Source organism: Nyctibius grandis, chromosome 2 (genome assembly GCF_013368605.1).
Source record: "Nyctibius grandis isolate bNycGra1 chromosome 2, bNycGra1.pri, whole genome shotgun sequence".
Lineage (NCBI taxonomy): Eukaryota > Metazoa > Chordata > Aves > Nyctibiiformes > Nyctibiidae > Nyctibius > Nyctibius grandis.
This window is the reverse complement of record NC_090659.1, coordinates 94,382,058-94,407,858: the sequence shown is the minus strand read 5'-3', so window position 1 is coordinate 94,407,858 and position 25,801 is coordinate 94,382,058. Positions and strand designations below refer to the sequence as shown.

General features: G+C 39.8%; 1 protein-coding gene across 3 annotated transcripts in view; it reads right to left on the bottom strand.

Annotated features, from left to right (window-relative positions):
• LRCH1 (leucine rich repeats and calponin homology domain containing 1) overlaps nt 1–25,442 on the bottom strand; it is a 134,948-nt gene extending 109,506 nt beyond the window's left edge. For all 3 annotated transcript variants that reach the window (XR_011050293.1, XM_068424951.1, XM_068424950.1), the window contains exon 1: nt 25,046–25,442. Coding sequence is in view for 2 of the 3 variants with exons in the window: in XM_068424951.1 (XP_068281052.1) it covers nt 25,046–25,295 (250 nt within the window). In the remaining variant the exon portion in view is untranslated. The remainder of the gene's footprint in view (nt 1–25,045) is intronic.
• Nucleotides 25,443–25,801: the final 359 nt, after the last annotated feature.

The window sequence follows — 25,801 nt, the reverse complement described above, 5'->3', positions numbered from 1 at the left end:
ACTAGTTATTAAAACAAAATTTGGACAACGGCCAATTGTAGGCCACTTAAGTACAGCTCTAAACGCACTAGATCCAGTCATCTTTCAAAATGTAATATATGATTAGAATTACTCTGTCCCTCAAAGCAATGACAGAGATACTAATTTCCTCTTTCAGCAGAAGACGAAGTGATTTTTTTTGTATCCTTACACAATACTTTGAACGTAGCATCTTCTACAGGCAACCTCCTGTTATTCTAAATAGAGTGCCAAAAAAAATTCAGATTGCTGAAAAAACACTGAGTGTGTCTACAGCAGCATTTTAGTTCAGATCAGAAATCCAAGAGATCAGATCTCCTTACCATCGCCACTTACCATGCTATAATGCACGGCAGAGAGCACATCAACTTTTAGAGGCAACTAAACTTGAAAATACACTCCTAAAAGGGCAATCAGTGTACAAGATCAGCATGAGTCACAAATAAAATCCCTTCAAATTTGTAACAATAATGTGACTGGGGCCCCAGCACCAACTATTTTGCTTTCAGGATCCACTCTTACAAACTGTGCTAATTGCTAATGTATACATAAGACAAATCTCTTTAACTGATACAGTTCTATCCAAAAGAAAAAAAAAATAACTGTATAACTAACTCAACTCCCACTGGTAGCTTTATCCATTACACCTGCCTCAGGCTTTAATGCTTAAAAACCCCAAAAAATCCTCAAAAAAAAACCCCAGTAAAAACTGTCTCTGTTAGGCCTGAAAGTTAACGGATGACAAAACTGCTCCAGTTTCTAAGCAGTTTTTCTACAGGATTCATAGATTTAAACCTTGAATAAGGGATTAACACATCTTGCTTCAAGTAACATAGTGACACTAATCCACTAACATCTAAGAGGAAGAGTTAGTGGCTGGAGACTGATTTTTAAGGAATGCAATTATGATACAAGAACAGCCCAGAGAAAGCACAAATTTTTTTTATACGTATTAAAAATACTGAACTGTATCAAATCCACTTAAAATACTGTCTTTTAGTATTCCTCATCATACTTAATGTAATCAATTTACAGAGGAACAGAATGTAATCAAGTATCTGAAATACAAAGACATTTCCTTTGCCTAAAAAAAGGCAAAACATTATGCTAATATCAAAAAGTAATCAGAAAACATACAAGACAGTCATAAATATCTTGGCACATATGTTTAAGATGGGTAACTCCTCTCAGACCCTAACCAATCTTGGAAATAATGATACAACATTAAAACCTACATGGAAATATCTACAGAAATCATAACATCATAAGTGAAGAGAAAAGCAAATATATTTTTTTTCTTGCTAAACTGTAGCCAGACATACTTAGAAAAACAACTGCACAAGGACACAAACAAAATAAAAAAGATTAGGTTAGAATTTTGAGGTGCTCATACTCTGCTGGTATTTACTTTTTCTGTAAAAACAGAGAATAGGGATTTAAAATCAGTAGTCAGCTACATACTTTACATAAGATTACTATATAACATACATAACTGTACAACAAAATAGCTAATGCTACGTTATTACCTAAAGGCATAAATGTGTGACCATGCAGAAATTACTGAAAAATTACATACTTCCATAAGTATGTACTCTGAGTAGCAACCGAATTCAGAATGAAATATATACACATCTTTGAATAAACTCTGTGTAAATCACAAACACTTTTTAAAACTGATACTGAAAAGCTCCCATGAGTAGACTAGAAAGACCTCTAATTTTCAAATTATGGACCTAAAAATATGCCTTTTTCTCCCAGTTAAAAGCAAATTAAAATCTGTATTTTAAGTCCATATACCTGAAGTGTGTATATGTGCGTATATAATTCTCTCACATGTCTATCGACATGCACTTCCACACCCCTGCAAATACGAATACAATGCACAAGGACTGAGGCAGTTCTTTATTCAAGTACATCCTTGTTTGAGAAACTGCTTTATACAAACCACTGGTAAGCAGTAATTTCAACAGCCAGTATAATTTGAAATATTTTGCCTGCATATAACTGTGAAACTAAAAGCAAACGTGTTTTTAAGTGAATAGTTACCCCAGGGAATAGCCTGTTAAGGAAACTTAACCGCTACTGATCTTCCAGACAGGTGAGGAGGAAGCTGCATCCTGTAGTCTGAGGGGGATGAAGAAAGACTACAAGGCCCTAGGACGGTTGGTGAAAGAGTCTGGGGCACAAGTTGTTTTCTCCTCCCTCCTTCCATTTTCAGGTGATGACGGGGGATGGAATAGTAGGATTCTCTCTATTAATGCCTGGCTACGAGACTGGTGCTACAGGCAGGGCTTTGGATTCTTTGATAATGGCTGGTTTTGTAAGACACCAGGCGTGACTGTAATACATGGGAAAGGTTTATGTCGTAGGGGCAAAAGGGTTCTGGGACAGGAATTAGCAGGGCTCATTCGGAGAGCTTTAAACTAGATTCGAAGGGGGATGGGGTAGTAGCTGGGCTTGCACCACTGGGGCAATGCTCTAGTGTTGAGGTAGACCAGGAGGCCTCCCATCCCCCTGGGGTGAAATCGGTGTGCTCAGCTCGCTCCCTGAAATGCCTGTACACCAATGCAGGCAGCATGGGGAATAAACAGGAGGAGCTGGAAATCCGTGTTCGGTCGGGGGGCTATGATCTAGTGGCAATTACAGAGACTTGGTGGGACGCCTCACATGACTGGAATGTGGTCATGGATGGCTATGTCCTGTTCAGGAAAGACAGGCCACTAAGGAGAGGTGGTGGAGTTGCTCTTTATGTGAGTGGGCAGCTAGAATGTATGGAGTTCTGTCCAGGGGCGGATCAGGAGCGAGTTGAGAGTTTGTGGGTGCGAATTAAGGGGCAGGCTGGCAGGGGTGATACTGTTGTGGGTGTCTACTACAGGCCACCGGATCAGGATGAGGAGGGTGATGAGGCCTTCTACAGGCAGCTGAGAGCAGTCTCACAGTTACAGGGTCTGGTTGTTGTGGGGGATTTCAACTACCCTGATATTTGCTGGGAGGCCTACTCAGCCAGCCATCCTCAGTCCAGGAGGTTCCTCCAGTGCATTGATGATAACTTTCTGATGCAAATGGTGGATGAGCCAACTAGGAGAGGAGCACTGCTGGATCTTATCCTTACTAACAAGGAGGGTCTGGTTGAAGAGGTGATGGTTGAGGGCAGCCTTGGTTGTAGCGACCATGAGATGGCAGAGTTCAGGATCTCATGTGGCAGGAACAGAATAGCTAGCAGAATCACAACCCTGGACTTCAGGAGGGCCAACTTTGGCCTTTTCAAGCAATTGCTAGGGGAAATCCCATGGGACAGGGTACTAGAAGGTAAGGGGGCTCAAGATAGTTGGTTAGCATTCAAGGACTGCTTCTTCCGAGCTCAAGATCAGAGCATCCCAGCAGGTAGGAAGTCAAGGAAGGGTACCAGGAGACCTGCATGGTTAAACAGGGAACTCCTGGGCAAACTCAAGTGGAAGAAGAGGGTGTACAGATCATGGAAGGAGGGGCTGGCCACTTGGGAGGAATATAAGTCTGTTGTCAGAGGATGTAGGGAGGCAACTAGGAAAGCTAAGGCCTCCTTGGAATTAAACCTTGCAAGAGAGGTCAAGGACAACAGAAAGGGCTTCTTCAAATACATTGCAGGTAAAACCAACACTAGAGGCAATGTAGGCCCACTGATGAATGAGGTGGGGGCCCTGGAGACAGAGGATAAAAAGAAGGCCGAGTTACTGAATGCCTTCTTTGCCTCTGTCTATACTGTTGGAGGCTGTCCTGAGGAGCCCCGGACCCCTGCGGCCTCAGAAGTCAGGATAGAGGAGGAATCTGTCTTGGTAGATGAGGGCTGGGTCAGGGACCAATTAAGCAATCTGGACGTCCATAAATCCATGGGCCCTGATGGGATGCACCCGCGGGTGCTGAGGGAGCTGGCGGAAGTCATTGCTAGGCCACTCTCCATCATCTTTGCTAAGTCGTGGGCAACGGGAGAGGTGCCTGAGGACTGGAGGAAAGCGAATGTCACTCCAGTCTTCAAAAAGGGCAAGAAGGAGGACCCGGGTAACTATAGACCGGTCAGCCTCACCTCCATCCCTGGAAAGGTGATGGAACAACTTGTCCTTGGTGCTGTCTCTAGGCACATCAAGGATAGGGGGATCATTAGGGGCACTCAGCATGGCTTCACCAACGGGAAGTCATGCTTAACCAACTTGATAGCCTTTTATGAGGACATAACCCGGTGGATAGATGATGGTAAAGCTGTGGATGTGGTCTATCTCGATTTCAGTAAAGCGTTTGACACGGTCTCTCACAGCATCCTCACAGCTAAACTGGGGAAGTGTGGTCTGGATGATCGGGTAGTGAGGTGGATTGTGAACTGGCTGAAGGAAAGAAGCCAGAGCGTGGTGGTCAATGGGACAGAGTCCAGTTGGAGGTCTGTGTCTAGCGGAGTCCCTCAAGGGTCGGTACTGGGACCAGTACTATTCAATATATTCATTAATGACTTGGATGAGGGATTAGAGTGCACTGTCAGCAAGTTCGCTGATGACACAAAACTGGGAGGAGTGGCTGACACAACGGAAGGCTGCGCAGCCATTCAGAGAGACCTGGACAGGCTGGAGAGTTGGGCGGGGAGTAATTTAATGAAATATAACAAGGGCAAGTGTAGAGTCCTGCATCTGGGCAAGAACAACCCCCTGTACCAATACAAGTTGGGGGCAGACCTGTTGGAGACCAGCGTAGGGGAAAGGGACCTGGGGGTCCTAGTGGACAACAGGATGACCAGGAGCCAGCAGTGTGCCCTTGTGGCCAAGAAGGCCAATGGCATCCTGGGGTGGATTAGAAGGGGTGTGGTCAGCAGGTCGAGAGAGGTTCTCCTCCCCCTCTACTCTGCCCTGGTGAGGCCGCATCTGGAATATTGTGTCCAGTTCTGGGCCCCTCAGTTCAGGAAGGACAGGGAACTGCTAGAGAGAGTCCAGCGCAGAGCCACGAAGATGATTAAGGGAGTAGAACATCTCCCTTATGAGGAGAGGCTGAGGGAGCTGGGTCTCTTTAGCTTGGAGAAGAGGAGACTGAGGGGTGACCTCATTAATGTTTATAAATATGGAAAGGGCAAGTGTCAAGAGGATGGAGCCAGGCTCTTCTCAGTGACATCCCTTGACAGGACAAGGGGCAATGGGTGCAAGCTGGAACACAGGAGGTTCCACTTAAATATGAGGAAAAACTTCTTTACGGTGAGGGTGACTGAACACTGGAACAGGCTGCCCAGAGAGGTTGTGAAGTCTCCTTCTCTGGAGACATTCAAAACCCGCCTGGATGCGTTCCTGTGTGATATGGTCTAGGTAATCCTGCTCCGGCAGGGGGATTGGACTAGATGATCCTTCGAGGTCCCTTCCAATCCCTAACATTCTGTGATTCTGTGAAATACATTCTCATGGCTTAACTGTGGCTTTATCTGGCAAATAAGTACCCTACCTCTCCTACAAAGGCTTACAGAGGCCTATAATTCAGTAAGATTATATATATAAACACAAGTCAAACAAGGATAAAAATTAACAGTGATCTATAAATCAAATTTTCCTCAAAGTCTTATGAGCAAACATGAAGCACATACATTGGTCAGATAATCTCACCAAAACAGGGAAGACTGATTTGGTAACCTTCAGAAATTTTGACTCAACTAGCACTCAGAGGCCAATTAGTTTATTCTGCAATGACAATTAGCATTCTGGGAAATACGATTACACAATGACTCTTGCCACTTGCTAAAAGTAAGCGATACTGTAAATCATTGGTCAGAGAGGTATTGGGTATTTACAATACGGTAAATCTATTTGTATTTATTTTGTTAACTTGAATTAGTTCAGCTTTGATCTTCGTATTTATTTCATTCACTTGAAGCAAGATACGAGCTAGGCAATTACACATCATTTGGCTCTCTCCATACAAAGAACGCACATAAAAGTATCAAAAGATTTCTTCCATACAGCCATAAATTAACAGATTCAGTTACAAGTAAGAAGGTATTTAAGTGTGCAATGCAATGTCCTTCTGAAAGTTACTGTTTGGTATTAAAACCTGTTTTTTCAAGTTTCACTTCCAAGTAACATAGGCCATTTAAAACAAAATTGATGAAAACAAGTTAATCATACATTTATTTTCATAAACTTTCCTTTATTAAATAACCATTGCGAATTACAGATCCACTTTCTTGCACAACTGAAAAAGAAACCAAAGTTATTTAAGAAACCCCTTTTCAAGGGGTAACACTTCAGAATTTGTTTTTCTGCAAAAAGAAAAGGTGGGCTCAATCTTCTGTTCCCTTCATTTCCCCTCAGTGTCAGAGGGAAGCGAGTAGGTATGCACACCAAGACTCAACTCTTCTGTGAATTAACTAGTTTCATTACAGAGGTTAAAGCAAAAGAGGGGAGAAAACTTCCAACAGGTATCCTAAGATTTTACCTTGTCATTTTCCTCTTCTTTCACATACAGTACAGATGTATTCATTGTGCCATTCCAAGTTAACTACTAAAACACTGTGCTAAACAACAGATTCATGCTATATAACTTACAAATTTTGCTCCAAGTTAGTAAACTGCAGTAAAAATGGCTAAGGGCATATCTGTAGTTCAGTGTTTACATAGTAGTTTTATGAGAGACCAAGAGCCAAAGCTTATGTTTTTGAAAAAAAAAAAGCTGTCTAAAAAACTACCTATTACCACAGTGAAAATCCAGTGGAATGTCCCTAAAAACATTTCAGATGATGCAGTCAAATGATATTATTTAAACACTGACTTGCTCCAGTTCATTTACTGCCAGGTACACTGACAAACATTTTAAATGAAAAGTAAGGAACATAGAGCAATCAATCCCCCAAGGAAAATACTTACATGCTACTGAACTGTATAAATGCAGTATAGTAGGATATAAACTAAACTACTATCCTCACTGTACTTCCTTTTTCTTTAAAACTTACAGCTTACCATATTTATGAGGACAATACAAGAGACAGTTAAAGGAGATTTAATCATACCCATGTTCAAAACCATTCAATACAGTTAAGACAATAAAACCATAACTCTATTTGCTACTCTTTTGCCAGTGGCCTAAAATACCACAGTTATTCCTTGTTTCTAATTCTTTAGCCATAAAGGCTAACAGAAAACACTAAAAACTTTGCACTCAGAGGCCTAATATTATTTAAACATTATTTAGAAATCTGTCACCTCCCAACACAAAATCATAGAATCATTTTGGTTGGAAAGGACCTTTAAGATCATCAAGTCCAACTGCTAAGCTAGCACTGCCAAGCCCACCACTAAACCATGTCCCTAAGCACATACCTGCTGCCTGTTCCATTCCTCATCAACTTCTCCAGTTATAACATGAAGGTTCTCATTAGTTGAAATCTACCATTCAGAAAGTTTATAGCCCTTGATGGGTAAGTATTATGGGAATAAATAAAATATTAGGAATACTGTTAAATGTTGCATTAATATTTTATGAGGTAGAAAACATATTGGTAGCCACATTTCAGAATGAAAAATTCAATTAATGAAAGAGAGATTTGTGAGAATTACATTCTAAGACACCACTTGATTAAATAAGTTACTGCTCTTCAAGCTAATAATATCATACAAAAAAAGAAATAAAATCCCACATAACAATAGTGATGCTGAATAGAACAGCCCTCCATGTATTTCATTACCTAAACCATTTTACACTAATATATGACTGAATCATAGAAGTAGTCTGGTATCATCTTGCCACAGATGAGTTATCCTACAGATTTTGATCTGATTAAATCCAGAAAACAGGTTTTAACTGTCTTGCTTTTAACAGATACAGTTTCTGGTGATTTGCTAAAGAAACTTAAAGAGAAGAAACCCAAGGAAAACAAGTATTTGTTGTCTATCATATACTCTGTTCCTCTAACTGGGGAGGAGGGGAGGAGAACTTTCACATATTAAAACTGTATTTAATGAAGTTATATAGCAGTGACACTGCATACAATGAAAATATATTGCAGCTAATATAAATATCAGAAGATAATTTTCTAACATTCAGATACTGGAATGTAAGAACAAATTCTCCTAACATTTTGTTATTTACATTACTGCTGACATAGCACTAGTTTCCCCAAATCAGTCTGAAAGTAAGAATTAAAACCAAGTCATAACATGCAAGACCATACACACTAGCTAATGAGCAACAATAACTATCTTTCAAAAGCTGTAATGGCAAAGTCACATTATATACAGACTCCTATACTACTACAGTCACAGTGACACAGACATACTGAAACTCAATTTTGAACTAACTAAACTCAGATGCTGACAACAGGCTAAATGCAGCAGCATGACAGGAGACCTTGCCAAGAAAATATGTTGAATAAACCTATGCTGAGGTTTATGCAGATAAAAGAAGACAGTAAGCTACCTTACACTGCTATAACCTAGTCCTATACAGTATCATTTGTTTTAGAAATTCAGAACAGGGAAAATCCCACCTACATAAGTCAGAAGGGATTTTGCCAATAACTTCAGTTATGCCTACCTTTCACCCTACCTGCATTTGCGCACCAAATTGCCAAAGAAAAAAACCTCACAAATTGTTTGGCTTTGCTTGCATGTGCAGTTTTTTCTCTACCTATTAAACTGTTTTTATCTCAATCCATGAGTTTTCACACTTTTACCCTTCCAATTCTCTTCTCCATCCCACAGGGGAGGAGTGAGTGAGCAGCTGTGTGGGGCTTAGCTGCCTACTGGAGTTAACCCAGAACAAATACGTAAAATTTACTGCCATACCATTTAAAAAGCTTAACAATTTTAAACACAGGCATTCTACAGTTGCCATCAGAACTTAAAGAAAAAAAAAAACCACACTATCTCAGCCTAAACAAACCTGTGTCTCCTAATATTCTTACTAAGCATTTCAGTCTTGAGTGCTACAGGTTCCTCCTGAACATCTTTTGAATGCAAAAACCTCAATGTACCCAGAATAGGGTTTAAAACGATAACCAAGACCACGACATTCTCTTTGAAGTGTTGGAAAAGCACTTCCAAAATGCTTTAAATGCGTCAGTATTCCCTAGACAGACCAACAATGAGAGTCTGCATTTGGTAATAGATGCAAAGTATGTTAGAATTTATGTCAATACAGAACTGGAGCAAAACTCCACAAGTAGGTTTATAGGTAAATATGTCAGCAGACAAAAGGTGTCCAAGTAGTATATTTTGCATAGATGCAAAGCAAGGTTGTAAACAAAATTTAATCACCTTGGGTATTCTTTCAGCAAGAAAATGTTGGGAATTCACAACAAGAATACCTGGGAGTTTAAGATACTTGGGAATGCCTCAGCTAAATGAAATATGCTTCAGCTGGCAAGAGCAGATTGAACACGTTCATACTTAACCCTGCTTCGCACAGGTGGTTGGACTAGAGGACATCCAGGGGTCCCTTCCATCCTGAGTTATTCTATGATCCCATAAAATCTAGATACAAAGTCAGAATAAGGCTTTTATTAAATTAACTGCATATTTTAACTGATACTTGCCTTTTTATTTACAAACAAATATTCTGTTTAAAGAAGCTGTTTTTGTGAAGTTGTAATTAGATCTTAACCAAATGTTTCCAAAGGGGAAAGTTACCACTAAAACCAAATGCCAGTTGAACCAAAATTACCGCAAGTGAGAGAAAACCACAGCTAAGAGATCCAAAAGACATGAACAACACAGCTTTGCCATCCAAAAAAGGCAACTGAAGGGGTATGTTTTAGAAAGATCACAAAATGATCTAAAGTGAAACCTACACTGCAGTCATTTAGAATATTTAAAATGGTATAGGTAAAAATCCAAATCACATACTACTCTATTTTTATTGCCTTAGATATGATCACCTGGACATGAATATCACCAAGACTGCTTAGAATGCAGTTCCTTTTATGTCACTGACACTTCTAAAGCAGGTCTTTACGTACTGGCTGTAGCACCAGTACATAAAAAAAACTGATGTCATCTGCATTCCACCAAGGGTGGAGGCAGACAAGCACTTTCTCAAAATGAGTTCCCAAGAAATCCACATTTCATAAAACCAAAACATCCTGTTTCTATAAACAGAACTGTCAGGCAATCTGTTCTAGAATGGATACTCAAGGAGGAATTCTTAATTAAAAAGCAACTTTTCCTGTATTTGATTTAAAACCTTCTTCAACATTAGAAATAACCTTCATTTTTATGTCGCTAATTCATATAGCAAAACATCAAAGGAGCCACAAGTGTAAAATTATTGCAAGGAAAAAAAATACTTTGATATCTTTAAAAAACACCATCAGAAGCTAAAACTTGTACACTAGTGACACAAATCATATGCTACAATCTCATGTGAATATACTGTCTACTATAACAGCCTTTTTGATTTGGCTGTAGGGTATTAATCTGACATCTACTCAGAGAAACTGAACAACATCCTCAAGAAAGTCGTTAAGCATATCATATGTGAAAATTTTTAGATGTATTTCTTCACAACTCAACATCAGTCAAGATTTTCCAGAATTTCCCCCCTAGAATACAAAGCCATTGCTGATAAAATCTGCAAGTGATTGGTGTTAATGGTGCTGCAAGTAACAGCAAGGACAAGCTATAGATACATGAGGGCCTGGAGCACATGGTAGATTAGACACAATCAAGCTCATATTTAACCCTGTCATACGAAAACTTAAAAATACAACATGGAAGAATGCAATCATAGTCTTGGGAAGTGATAGCGTAAGCTTGCAGGGATGACAATCACGAGCTCCCACTGACTCTAAGGCACAAATGACTATCATGAAAGTTGGGTGTATTAACAGCAATTATTGATAAATAAAGTGAACACACACTACCCCACTGATAGTATTTGCAAAGCACCTCACAAATTGCTGTGTCCAGTTGTTGAGTTAATAACTAAGTTGTCATGGGTTAACCCCAGCCAGCAAGCAAGCCGCTCGCTCACTCCCCCTCAGTGGGATGGGGGAGAGAATCGGAAGAGTAAAGGTGAGAAAACTCGTGGGTTGAGATAAAGACAGTTTAATAGGGAAAGCAAAAGCTGCGCATATAAGCAAAGCAAAACAAGGAACTCCTTCACTGCTTCCCATGGGCAGGCAGGTGTTCAGCCATCTCCAGGAAAGCAGGGCTCTGTCACACGTAAGTTACTTGTGAAGACAAACACCATAACTCCAAACGTGTCCCGCCCCCCCCTTCCTTCTTCTTCCCCCAGCTTTATATGCTGAGCATGATGCCATGTGGTGTGGAACATCCCTTTGGTCAGCTGGGGTCAGCTGTCCCAGCTGTGTCCCCTCCCAACTTCTTGTGCACCCCCAGCCTACTCGCTGGTGGGGTGGTGTGAGAAGTAAAAAAGGCCTTGGCTCTGTGTAAGCACTGCTCAGTAATAACAAAAACATCCCTGTGTTATCAACATTGTTTTCAGCACAAATCCAAAACAGCCTCATACAAGCTACTATGAAGAAAATTAACTCTACCCCAGCCAAAACCAGCACATAAGTGAAAAACAATAAAAAGGTTAAAGCACTCCAAAAACCTATGAGGTTTCATGAAATTACAAGATTTGGGATCTGGAATCATATTTCACAGAAGAACACCAAAGGTCTGTCTGTTTAGGACTGACTCACAAGCCCTTCCAACATCCACTACAGCAATGTAAGACATCTGCAGCCTCTGCTCTGCTCCCCACTCCTCTGTTGGTGGTTATCTTCCCTAGAACATGGGCAGCAGGTGGAATCATGTGCCAGCTCCTCAACACTGCAATTCAGAGCCTGTCCTGTTAGTTCAACTCCACCTTCATCACCGTTTAGTCTTGTCACCCTAGGTAGATGGGCAGTTTCTTTCAGCAGGAAGCTAGATGGACAACTGCAGTAGCATCTTAAATTAGAGTAACAGGAATTATCCCTCATTAATCAAAGCTCTTAGTTTATTAAAGAGAAAGGTAAAAATTAATTTATAAACCACTGCACAAGAGTGATGTCTGATACAGTGGATTAGCTGATCTAGTAGTTAAAGAAAAAAAGAACAAATGATCAGGAGCTGAAGCTAAAATAGAAAATAGTATGTGTAATTTCTTTTATTTATTTCCAAAGAAAATGCATAGTTAATCACACTATTCTCACTGGCGTACTTTAAAATTTAGACAGTACATATGAGCCTTAAATTTCTGATCTAGATACAAAGACTAAGGGAAATTTATGGCCAGTATTAGGCAGAGGGTCAAACTGTATCAACATAAAAGTCTCTTTTAGTATTAAGACATATCAATCATTCCATGCTTCAACAAGTACAGTCCACTAGCCCCAGAATGAAAACAGTAGCATGAAACAAGGTGAGATACATCTGGTAAAGTACGACAGAAGTGACTAAATATTCTTGAAGTATTAGAGAAATTCCTGTAAATGAAAGCAGCTTCTGTTAATAAAGCAAAAAAACCCTAACAGCTTATTGCTTGCTACCGTTTTCTTTTTTGTAACACTGCTTCCCATGGATTTAATTATACTATTCCACAGGAAAGATATATAGTGGTTATGTTCACATAGCCTTAATTTAGTAACTTAATCATAATAATTACCAATAAAGTAATATATTTCTCCCTATGTCCCGACTTCTTTCACACATCTTGATTGGCCTATCCTCACGCTATTCCAATTTCATGCATCAAGGAAGGATTTAGAAACACATGAAAAATCAGACCCGTATCACGCATAAAGCAGAGCAGGTGAAACCTTTTTTTTAATATAATGCCTTTAATCTATTTTATACACACACAATGACATAATGTAAAGGCACTAAGACTGAGCACAAAAGATACCTCGTTTTTTTTTCCAAGCTGAATCAATTACAAGCAGGAGAATACTTACAGTCAGAAAAGCTTTACTTTTATGCAGCACTAGGCATTATTCCCACTTGTTCCAATAGAAAAAAACTGAGAAAAAGCTAAGAGATTTGGGAGAAATGTATAGGAAAGCAATACCCAGCTTTTTCATAACTCTCCTCCTTTTCAGACCTTTTATTGGTGTAAGATTTTTCAGATTTAAATAGTTAGCCCCTCATTATTTTCCTGACTATTCCAAACTCCTGGTTGTGTAATCAGCCAAACTAGTCAGAAATCATTTAAGAACCCTACATTTATTATAAGCACACATTCACATATAGTAACTGCTGTACTTGTTTCTTGCAGGGAGTTTGGAGGGTTTTTTTCACTTTTAAAGGTAAATCCTACTATACTGGATAGAAGTATAAGGTAACTTCATAAACTCATTCTATTCCCCACATGTAGAGTCTCAACTGCAACGCTTGTGCTTTACTATTCCCATAGCAATATCATTATTTATTTCTTCATTTGAGAGCCTTTCCCTGTAAAAGCTAAACTTTACACCCATTCTTACTCTTACATACTTACAAGTACTTTAATGAACAGTTGTAGAAAAGCCTCTTTTTTTCAAGCTACCATTGCTTCATAGATAAACATGGCTTAAATTTTTCTGATAAACTGGATGTTGGAAGGATCACATGGCCAAATCTCCCACAGCTTAACATTTAAGTGCATAACTAAAATGCTTCAGTGAGACTAACAATTACTGCAGTTATGTTACTACCGCACAGAGCTGTTCAACACCAAACTGAGCTGTAAGATTCCAGAAGCCATTTTTAGCCTTAGGCACTAGGCCAAAAATAACCTTTTCAGTTCTCTAGGAAGCCAAATGTACAAAGATATGAAAACTGACAGAGGGAGTAGAGCACGTCTTGCCAAAATACTGATTTTTTTGTACAGTTAACACTCTTTCATATTACCTGATTCTTAACTGATTGCAAATCTATAGTCATATTCTTTTAGAGACTGAATATTTCTGAACTGTACTATCATGGTTCTGTGCCAGACACTACTGTAAACTGAGCTCTTCGTTTCTGCACTGTGTTAATACATTTAAAATCACTCCCAGGGCTTAAGACCATAATGAAAGCTTCAAGGTTTACATCTTTACTACTATCCCAACATCTTCCAGAACAAAGCTTCAATTCAAATGCTTCAACCTCCATTCTTCCAGATCTTACACTGTCTTGATTGAGATGTAAAAAGAAAAGCCAGAGAACCCAAGCTGGATTCCTTTCACAGTTTTGCCCTTGATCTGTTCTGAGATCTGAATTAAGCCATTCAAAATTTCTGTTCCTCAGTTTCTCCAATCTGTAAAGCCAGGGATAACCTGCATCATTATAGAGAATGAAATAACTCACTGAGAAGAGCAAAGTTTGCAAGGTAATTTATAACAGAAACCAAGAACAAGGTCTATGCTAGGACCAACTAAAACTAGAAATCAGCTCGAAGTCATTATATTAACACTCAATATAATTACATAAAAGGCTTCTAAATTAATCAAAATACAAGAAATTCAAAAGACTACTTTCTGCACCCTTAGTTCCTGATTGGTTGGCTGAATGTCAGTTACGCACAGCATACTTTAACATAGCAGTAATAGCTGCAATAACATGATACAAAAGAATATACCAAGAGAGTGGATGTCCTACCTCTAAGTTCCCTTACAAAAATGTTAGCAAATTCAAGTTATTGGGTATTTTATATTAGCTCATCTTTTCATTCAAATCATACAATCTATACCACTTGCATCAAAGATTTTCTTTGAAGAGCTTGCCATAGACCACCCTCACTTTTCACATTGTATTTGAACAGACATATGGGAAAAAAAAGAGGGCAGTTCCAAAGATGGAGAAATGTGCCAATTTTTTTAAAGAAAAACAAGCAATTTCAGACTCAGCAGCCTCTTTCACCTCCCCCAAGACCTCATAAAAATAACGAATGAAACTACACATTGTCAAACTAACGTGATAGTTTTCCATCAAATTTGAAAGTTCAGATGATTAATGGAAACATCCATTACAATACAGCTATAATTTGGTAAAGCACTCTATTAGTTTCTGCACATTTTGACTAAGAAACTGTCATCTGCTCATGAGAGATTAAAAATAATTAAGAACTACACACAATGACAAAGTACATTGATGTTGTATACAAACTACGTACTGGTACTGATAGGTCTTAAAATAAGACAAAATAAAACATTTTAGATGGACCCCACAAACAAATTCTTGCTCATACATTTTCTTCAAAAATACTACTAAGCAGGGAAAAATATCACCTCTGGTAAAACTTGCAAGTGACAAGACGTGTGTGGGTAAGAAAAAAACAAGTCACTAACACAAAGCAATCTGAACTGCCTGGTAAACGAAACACAGGCAAAGAGCAGGCATTCAGCCAGACTGAAATTCAAATCTTGGAACAGGGATCGCAGGCAAAACTTACCGAGTAGGGAAACGACATCGTACATAGTGGAAGGCAAAGACAGTTTTCTTGAACTGAGATGAACTCAAAAAAAAAAAATTTACAAATAAACCCTAGCAACACAACATACAACAAGCATGGGGAAACCTGTGTTTAAGCTTCTCCCCTTAATCAATCACAGCTGCTGTTTAATAACCAGGGCATCTTCCCCTCACCCCTCCACAACTGCTGAGAAGGCTCCTTTCATCTTTGACTAGAAATCCCATCCCAGAAATCTTCATCACTGTATTTTTTAATTATATAACATAAAAATTACACTACATTCTTCCTCCCTCCCCACTGAATAAACAGACAACTTTGTTGTTTCTACACTTGCCATGCCTTAAAAGACTGAACTGAATAAATTCAGCTAGGCCTCGCTATTCTCAAAATACAGTAACAGAACGATGGCAATGGTACAACCTGTCAAGTATTTCATAGTTTTAACCCCTATTTCTCCTGTCACTAAATTTATAAAAAGTTCAAACCAAAAAAAAAAAGAGTCATTTTAATAACTTTGCTTACCATGATAGCAATTTCACTATCTTTAAATCCTGAGACAAGGTTCTTACTACACATGAACTGTTGTATTTGTATTTTGGCTATCTTGCCTTACTTCCTGTAAGCCTCATCCAACGATGTATTCTGCTCCACTTCTTTCCTTGGATTAATCTCTGATTCAATTTTCTTTTCCTACCCCATTTCTTGCCCATTTTCCAAAGCTTCTCCATCAGTTTCAGTGATCACCAATTTATCTTTATGAACCTGTTTCCTTCTGTTCACCAAACAACAGATTCAACTTGTCATTCATGCTTTTCTCTTAGTGTTTAAATGTGGACGCTTTTTATTTCTCATCTGATTTTTTTCATTTTTACTTTTTGCCTGTCTAATGTAGTGCCTCAAAGGAGTGATGCCACTACAAATAACGCAACCAAAGATATAGACTTCAGATGTTAAAAAAACCTGACATGTCTGTATACACATGATAAATCAAAGTGAAACTGTCATTTGTAGTTACTTTGCTATTTTTGAAACATACTTTATATTATAACCTACAGTATAAAGAAATCAAGGCACATGCCATGTTTAAATATACTTCCAAGATTTTTTTTACTGAATTTAGTTTCTTTAATTAAAAAAATATTTACCTTAAATCCTGCACCCACATATTAATGCCAGCTGTCCCAGAAGTGTCTCCTTCTACCAGAAAGGAGTATTTACAGGGCTGCATTAGTAGAAAATACCTAACTAGTCTATATAGTTAAATCCAAAAACTAGAAGTTAAATCTGTTACCAATCTTGCATTTTACAGTACTGTACTTTTGGAAGTTCTTTTGGAAGTAGGTGTTTCAAGTCTAATTGGTATTGGCAACATCCACTTCAAAAAGGAAGGATTACCAATAAAAGTGCAGAAACATTTGCAGGGAGACACAAAACATTGGTAATCTTTACAACATTTGTAATTTATATAGGCAAGCAGTTGGTGTATTTTAATAAATTAATCTATTGAAAAACAGAAAAGGTAACAGACAACACATATCCTCCAACATATTTTTGTATTTGATCATTACAAGTAATTCCCTCCATTCTACAAAGATTATTTCCAAACCAAGAAAACCACCTGTACAAGTTCACATCCTCCAGACTCAGTATTACAATTACTGCAACTTATACCAAGGAACAAAATTACCCAGCTACAGAAAAACAATGTAAAAACCTTATCCATTCAGCAGCACAGATCACTTAACATGGTGCTTAGCTGTTTTGATCTTGTTCTGCTTCTCAAAAACATAAATTCAAGAACTCTTTTCTGATATTCAAAACCTCCAGCTACTTCCAGTAACTTCTCTAACCACACCTAGAAGGGCAACCTCACATTGGCATCATTAAATTATCAGCTAGCTTTTAACTAAAGGAGTCAGAATTCCCACAAGCTCAGCTGAACATGAAACATTTCATGCAGCTTCAAAAGTGAGTGCAAACCTCAGGCTCCAAATTAAATGCAAATCTAACCCTCATTTGGCTCTCCCAAGATCATCGTCTCACTCACAAGTTTTGACTTTTTTTTTTCCTTTAAAAATATTTCTCCTACAGACTGGGATAGAAGGATGAAAGTCTGTTATTGTTATTTCTATTTTTAAATAGTTAGGAGGTTTACAGATATTATGGTGTTCTGCACCATACAAGGAAATAAAGGGATGAAAAGACAAGCTGGCCAGCAAGACACCCTTGCGGGAAAGAGGCCAGGGAGAAGTGTTAGAATTTTAGAACTGAACTCCTCCCACAGAGAGACATCTACCCACAAATTTAGCGGGAAGTATTTATTCCTCCAGAAGCTTAACTCCTCAGTACTTTTCCAAAGAACTACTCTGATGTGTGTATTACACCTTGCAAAACATGGTCAGCAGAGAGCAGTCATAAGTCAAGAAACATAACACCCATTTCCACTTTTGACAGTGATCTGTATACTGAATATGGTGATAACATTTCTGGCTCTTTCAATTTTACACAGGAGAGAACAATAAATGGGCATGCTATTTTCATCATTCTAGTCTCAATAGAACATGTTAAGAATACCTCTCTGGTTTCAGAAGTGCCATTTAAATTATACTGATTTTAATTGTGTATTGGGTATGTTCACAAATCTAGTAGATGTTACTAACAGAGCCAGCAAGAACATGGCAGGCAGAATGAACAGTCTGTGGCTTGAGGAAGTTACTCCTTCTTCCTAGAATGGTCATTCTGATACACAAACCATCACTCCCTCCATCTTGGTTGCTCTTGCAATTCTGTAAGCAGCAAAAAAAGTCACTGGCTCTTCTTTCTGCAAGCAAACAGATGCTAAGCTTCCCAAACTTAAATTCAACAGTTAATCTTTTAAAGTATGAATTTTATACTATTATTTGTAGCACAAAGACTGTAAATGTTATGTATGTTAGTTAGTTTTCTCCATGTTTTCCTAATTCTCTGTTCACAAAATTCTAATCATTATTAATGTAACTGCTCCAGAAATCCATTTTCCTCAGTTTTACAGATACCAGAAAAGTATCCCAAGCCATTACACTCAACCAAGAATGTATAGCTCACCTCCCTGCTTATGATCCTTTCTCTTCTTTCACTTCACATATGTTCATTCAGTACTTCATAAATTTCCACTCAGTTTGTACGACACTTTGCCTTCTGCCTTTGAATAGTATCTTCTTTCTATCCATTCTCTTGTTCAAACCTATATTACATTGGCATTTGACCCCTTCTTCCAAGTCACAGTTCTACTGGGCAAATAATCATTCCACTTTGTCATAGTCAATTCTGCCCTGGTCTCTTCCCCTCACAAAAGTATTTAGTGTTTTCAAAACGCTACTTATAGTAACTGTATTAAGATTCAGTCTGTTTCTTCTGTTTTACAGATGTCTAAACCAAGACATCATCTGTGCCAAGAACACAAAAGACAGGCCAGGGGAAGGAAGAAAAGGAGACACACAAACCATGTAGGAATATTTGGTTTCTACCTCCCACAAGGCCTGTGATCACATGCAGGTGGATCTTCAAAAACAAGAAGATTTTGAAAAAACAAACTTTTTCCAATAGAAGCATCTGAAAAGGAATCTGTAGCACCTTTGCTACCATAATACCACTTCTGGAGCTCTGAGTTAGTCTTTTCCAAAGCAGATGGGCCAAGGGCACACAAAGTGACAACATTTCTACAAAAGCATTCTTCATCCTTTTACGTGCACAGTATGGCCAACCATGGCTTTGTTAATTCTAGGTAGAGCTGTTTAAAAAACAGACACCCTAAACTGGAAGTTAGCTTTAAGGGTGATGACTCAATAAACAGCTGAGATTACTCTGCTGAAAATTAGAGGTTTCACTCTCCCTCCTCTCATGTGATTTCTAGGCTGTCATCTCTCCTACCTCTTAAGCCCTTGCGCTAGTCAAAAAAAACACACTGAGGAAGGAGATGGACACACACACACGGAGTCAATCGTAGAGAGCCATTAATCTGCTGAAGCCACATTCTGAAGCAGTAACCAGGCAATTGAGTACCGCTAATTTGTTTCATGCAACAAAAGGCACTCTGAGCTAATTCACTTTATTTTGTGTTGAGAAAAGCCTAACAGCACCTGCAAAGTCACTGACTCCATTTCAGCTATGGGGGCATAAATCTCCAGACAAAAGAGGTAACTTTCAAAAGCACAACTGACTAGACTCTACACAGCAAAAGAACTAATAGACTCTTTTCAACAGGAGTCAATAGCCTTGATGTTTATATGACCCACAAGCAAGGGCATACTCAGACTTGGGGAAGAAAAAGAAAAAAAGGCCAAAGGGCTTTAAAAGGTATTCTGCATTTATAAGTTGCTAAGCATGTCTATGCTTCTAAAAAATTAGTTTAGTTTGATAAAGCACTTTCACAAAGCATTGATCATCAGAAAACAAAAAAGAAACTAGAATATGTTAATACAGAGATGTCCAGACAGATGACATTATGAAGTTACAGTCTGAATTGCATTTATACTGTTGGATACATAATAATGAATACAAAATGGATTTATTTTCATTTTTTAGCCTTGATGTAAAGACATATTATATAGTAATCTCAAAAGAGAGTTACATCCCATATGTTCTGGCTGCCGGGCAATATTCAATTCGTTTGTGAGAATAAACAAACATACTTCCTCCTCTCTCCCTCTCCTAATACACTTAGGATATTATCTGTGTAAGAGACAATAAGTAAGGTTAGAAGTTTTCAAATAAACACACAAAGGCTGTAGGAAAGGACTATTGACCATAAAGAAAAACAGTTTTATTCTTTTTTTCAGATTTATAATTAAATATGTTAATTTTATTTATCTGAGTTTGGATAAAATGAGCAAAACAAAAGGTTCTCAAGAAGCCTCATCCAAAAAAACCCACAACATAATCAAAATATGAATTCAAGATGATGCATTATAACCTATTCAAAGCAGTAATCATCAGAGAGAATTCCCTAAAAGGAGAGGGATGTATAAATCTCTTTTCTTCCCCAGTGACCAAATAATAACCAAATTCTAAAGAAGAGTCTGTTTGGCAGTCATTTTTGGTTCATGCAAGTGTGCAGTAGCACAAACAAACTATTCTGTATTTGTGACATCCTACCCAGTACAACCTGCATTTATAATAAGTGGAACCAACTGCACATCTACTCTTATAACCAGAAGAATTCCTAGAAGTGAAGAAAGAATTATGTTAACAAAGGAGTTGGACAAAATCAGTGAGAATGAATTATGGCAATCTAATATACACAGTTACTTAAAAAAAAATTGGGAAATAAGAATTTTTTTTTTTTTATTAGCAACGAGGACTGAAAGGAACATATTTCACCTGAACCAGTATTAATCCTCAAAACAGGAAATAAATCTTTAAGACAGACAAGCAGAAACAACTTCCAGCTGTTGGGTACAAACAAATGCATTCCTGGACTTAACTGTGATGGAAGAACACTTGTAAATTTGTTACTTTTTTTTTTTCCTTTACTTGATCCCACAGGAAGCACTTAGATGTCAAAATTCAAGCTAAAGTGCCTCCAAAACTAAAATTTGTTCAGGTGCTACTGTGATTTTTGGACCATCTTGAAAACAAACACATAGCTATACAGTCCAAACAACTATTTCAAAGATGCTGCCAAGCAGGCTAAGATGTCTTCAGCACAGCATTGTCTGGAGAGTATAGTCCGTTTATAAATATTTTAAAAAACAGCAGGTAGAACCTCTTTTGCCTTGGGAGCATCCTAAAGCACAAAAAATCAAATACATATTCCTTACAGAATTTCATAATGTCCAAACTAGCACTCAAATACTTTAATTCCTATTTCTTTTCAAACAATCTAACACCTGTTTAAAAAATATATTTGCTTTTCTCCCATGTCATCATGAGCAGCAGCAAGTAATCCTTCCTCGTGTACCTAACTCACACAATAGAAATGGATGAAACAGGTATTCATTCACCAGAAAAGGTTCAGAGTACCTGTCTTCAGAAATACAGCCAGAGCCTACAGAAAGAGGTTGAAGTGATACAGGCAGCCATGGTAACACATTTAAGTAACAGCTTTGGGGCTTTTTCCTCCTCTTTTATAAACTAACATGCTTCCAGCATTCCCAGTGGTTTTGAGGCATGTAATTACACACTATTACTTAAGAACTATGTGATTACTGTGCCACTGTCTTCTGCTTAACCCAGCCTGTAATAAAAGTGATAAGAATAGCATTTATTATTTTTGAAATGGTTTTTGCAATGCGTCCACACTGATGTGGTTTAAAACATCTGACTAAACTCAAGATACTTTACATAGAGGTTTTATTTTCTTCTAACAGTACTGTGCACCATGCAAACTCCCTTCTGTGTGCAAAGGTACTGCCTGAAAGTTCATCTGACCAGGTCACTCAGCTCTGGAGCAAAACTTTAAAAAACTGAGGAAGAAATGTCCTATCATGTCACAAAAGAAAAAACATACCAAGAAGCTGCACAAATAGAAAGTGACAAGTATAGTTAAGCCTTTACAGTTACTACGGAATGTAACTGCAGTAAGAACTAGAAAAGTCAAATCATTCAGCTATTAAAGGCAACCAAGTGATGTCCCTTTCATAAGTTTATCAATTGCTATATAAAATCTGACTTCTAACTTGAGGAAAAAATAAATGCACGAATGGAGAATTTGAAGTTCAACACTTCTGTCTTCCTCAGACCTACTGAAAGCACTCAGAACTTTTCTAGAAAACAAGCTTGATAATATTTTCTTTGAGAGTAGCCGTAGACCATCATGTTCTGAATCCAAAAATACTGTCAGCATCTAATGCTAAATCACTGTCAAGATGCAGACTTGGTTTCAGTTTTCTGGAAATCCCCTGCTCCTCAGATCTCTAAACTCAAAGTCCCAGACTAGTCTTCTCTAAACCAAGGACTGTCTTTACTTTTCAGTGAGATTGGCCCTCTTTAGCAAAAAAAGTTTAAACAGGGAAAGGCCACCCCTACCCCAAACACCAAAGTTTCAGGGCTTCAGATACATGTCAGCACATCAAATCCAAAAGTAAAAGTCACTCATTTCAAGGACATATTCCAAGCAGCATAAGAAAGTACTGGTTTTACACTATGTACATTTATGGAGAGGAAGTGAGAGAGAAAATTCCCATCAGGAGTTTGCCCCAGGAGCTTCAGAAATCTGGGCTTAAGCCAAGTGTCTTTCTGTTTATATATTCTACTTATGTAATGTAACAAGTGAAAAGGAACACAGATTTTTCAGAAATATATCAACATACCACTTAACTCACAAGGCAAACAATTTCCATTAAACAGTTACAGCATGCTACAGTTACAAACAAAAATATAAAGTAACTATAGATTAACACATGGTTCTCTTAAAAGGGGACAATGAAAAAAGGGCTGGTGTTGTTACAAGACTGAGATATGGGCTGCTCTACACTGCTGTTTATACCAAACAAAAAAGAGAATGAAAATCCCATGGTACATTTAATTTCATATTGAATATCTTCAATGTAAACTCTGACAAAAGCACAGTAATGCTTGAAGGTAAAGATTACTTTTTTCCCGAGCTTTCCTCTGAATAGAAAACTTACTAGAACAAGTAAGTATGTAACAAGCATGTACTACGTATACATCCAACACACAGCTCATGCTTGTACAGAACATACACAATACACAAATACTAACATGTAATCACTGCCAATCAAAGAACTTTTTTCCAGTACATAATTTTGTTTTCCAACAGTTTGGATCAATATTAGGTCAAACCAAACAAGCTCATCTTCTGGATTTCCCAACTACTTCTCTCACATCACAGAATGTTTTCATTAGACTACAACTTTTATTAGAGAAAAGAGATATAACATCTTGCTTGGGGAGACAAGATGAAAGTCATTCTTCTAACTGCATACAGTTCCACTATCATGGCTTATCCCTTTCACTATCACATCTGTTACTGAGTTGGTTAATGGTTAGCATGGCAATTCATGCTACCAATTCATGGTAGCTTCATTCATCAAATTTCCTTCATATTTCTCTTTTATTGATATGATGACATAGGAGTTCATACAGACTGCTGTGAAATCCATTCAGCAACAGCAAACAAGTGACAGAGCTAAATAACAATTACATATGACATCTACCATACATGAGACATTAGTCTGTTCCTTACAGCTGGGATAGATACAAGTTTGCAGTCAGCACATATGTCTCCACAAACAGGGAGGCATAAATACCCTCATGTGCAGGAGTAGTTGAGAATTTAGGTTCATGCTATCACATGTTTGCATGCAGGTATAGCACCTGCTGTCTTGTGGGACAAGAACAAGTGACTACTTGTCTGCTCCTTTGCTGTTACAACACAACTATTTTCAGCAGGCAAATGGGGACACAAAAGGGCATGCAGAGGCGGTACACTAAAGATCTTAGGAATATACTGATATATCCTTCTGGTGTGGGTTTGTACTGTTCTACCTAGTGACACTTTGTAAAGAATGGGCTAGTTTCCAACCCTGGCACAAACCGGGGCAGGAAAACAGATATGACCCTTTGCAGGGGTCTGCCTCTCTAAGTGAGAAACAAGTGTGCCTTTTTTCATGTTGGAAGGAGGGTGTGAGGGCAAGGTAAACGCAGGCTGGATACACCTCCCCTCACCACTCCTGCCTGCAGGGTTGTCAGGCCTGTACCCTCTGCAGATTTATGCAATGATGGTGTCCCCCACCACAAAATATGTTCAGTGCCTGTGAAGATAAGAGATTTCACTCTACATTTGCCTCGGAAGATTGCATTGCATACAGAGCTGGAACTATGGCTACATGACTGTAAGGATACAAGGGTGGATGTCAACCCCAGTATCAGACAAGTGGCATTTGTGAAAGGCAGCATGCTCCCTGGAGTAGCTGCAGAGCAAAACTGTTCCTACAGACATGTCTCCACCTGTGGCGTGCAAACAGGTGAGATGTTCAGAGGCACATGAGTGTCCTAATGTGACTACATACAGATACGCACCCCCTCCATGCCAGGTGGGTCCACCTACAAGCAACAGGACAGAGGGAGCAGGTATCCAATCTGGCACGCATATGCATTCCTCACAAAACTGATTCAAAGGTGGGCTGGCTGCCACCTTAGACCTCAGTGGTCAGGGAAGAGTGGCACAAAGATGCACATTCCCCAGAGGGAGAAAAAGACAGGTGCAAGCAAGAATTCGCCCCCACACACACACTCCCCCAGTGTGCCACGGGAAAGCCAGCTCTGCCTCACCAAATACAGGGGGAGGGAGGGATGGAAGGGGGGTGTGCAACTATCCAGCCATATGGGAGCAAACACCTACCTCATACAGCAAGGCGGAGGGGGAACGAAAAAAATAAAGCACAGGGTCCAAGCAGAGCTGGGAGAGGGCTCGGTTTCCGTGTGGGGACGGGCCCAGGGGAGGGCGAACGCCTCATATCACGAAGATTGAGTGAAAGGGTGGGGAGTGGGTGTCTTCCTCACAGGGAGGTTGGTGGGCACTAGGATGCCTGAGGGGTAGGGAGAGGGGGGCGAAGGTGGGTCCCCCCGACGATTAAAACCTTCCCCCACGCCTCCCCGCTCCGCCAGGCATATACCGGCGCCGGCCGTCCCCTCCCCTCCGCTCCCCCGGTTCTTCGCCTGGCCTCACCTGCCCGCACCGTATCGGAGAGATCGTGGCTGAGGGCGGCGGCGCTGCGCGGGAACTCCTTCAGCTTCCTGCCGCTCAGGTTGAGCCCCCCGGAGTGCGCCGCCTCCTCCAGCGCCCGCTCCAGACCGCGGTTCAGCGGCGCCTGCAAAGCCAGCGACCCGCTGCCGCCGCCGCCACCGCCCACCCCGGCCGTTGCCGCCGTCAGGGCAGCGACGGGAAAGGGCTGCGGCTCGCCTACCAGCGTCGCCATGTTTCCCCTCGCCCGCCTCGCCGCTGGGGGTACCCGAGAGGGCCGCCGGACCTGCCTCCCTCTCTCCCTTCCTCCTCCTCCCGCTCGCTGTAGTGGCGGCGCCGCCGCCGTGAGGAGGAGGGGGAGCGGCAGCGCACGCAAGAGGCGGAGGCGAACGGCCCGGGCGAGGCGCGCCCACTGCGCATGCTCCGCCTCATCACACCGCCCCCTCCTTCCCCCCACCCCAACGCCGCTCGCGCGGGGTGGGGCACTGCGGCGCCACCTAGCGGCGGCGCGCCCCCAGCCTCGCGCTGTTTCTGCCGCTGCGCATGAAAGAGTCATGGAACTGTTTTGGTTGGAAAGGACCTTTAAGATCATCAAGTCTAACTGTTAACCTAGCACTGCCAAGTCCACCACTAAACCATGTCGCTAAGCACCACAGCTACACGTCTTTTAAACACCTCCAGGGATGGTGACTCCACTACTTCCCTGGGCAGCATGTTCCAATGCTTGATAACCCTTTCGGT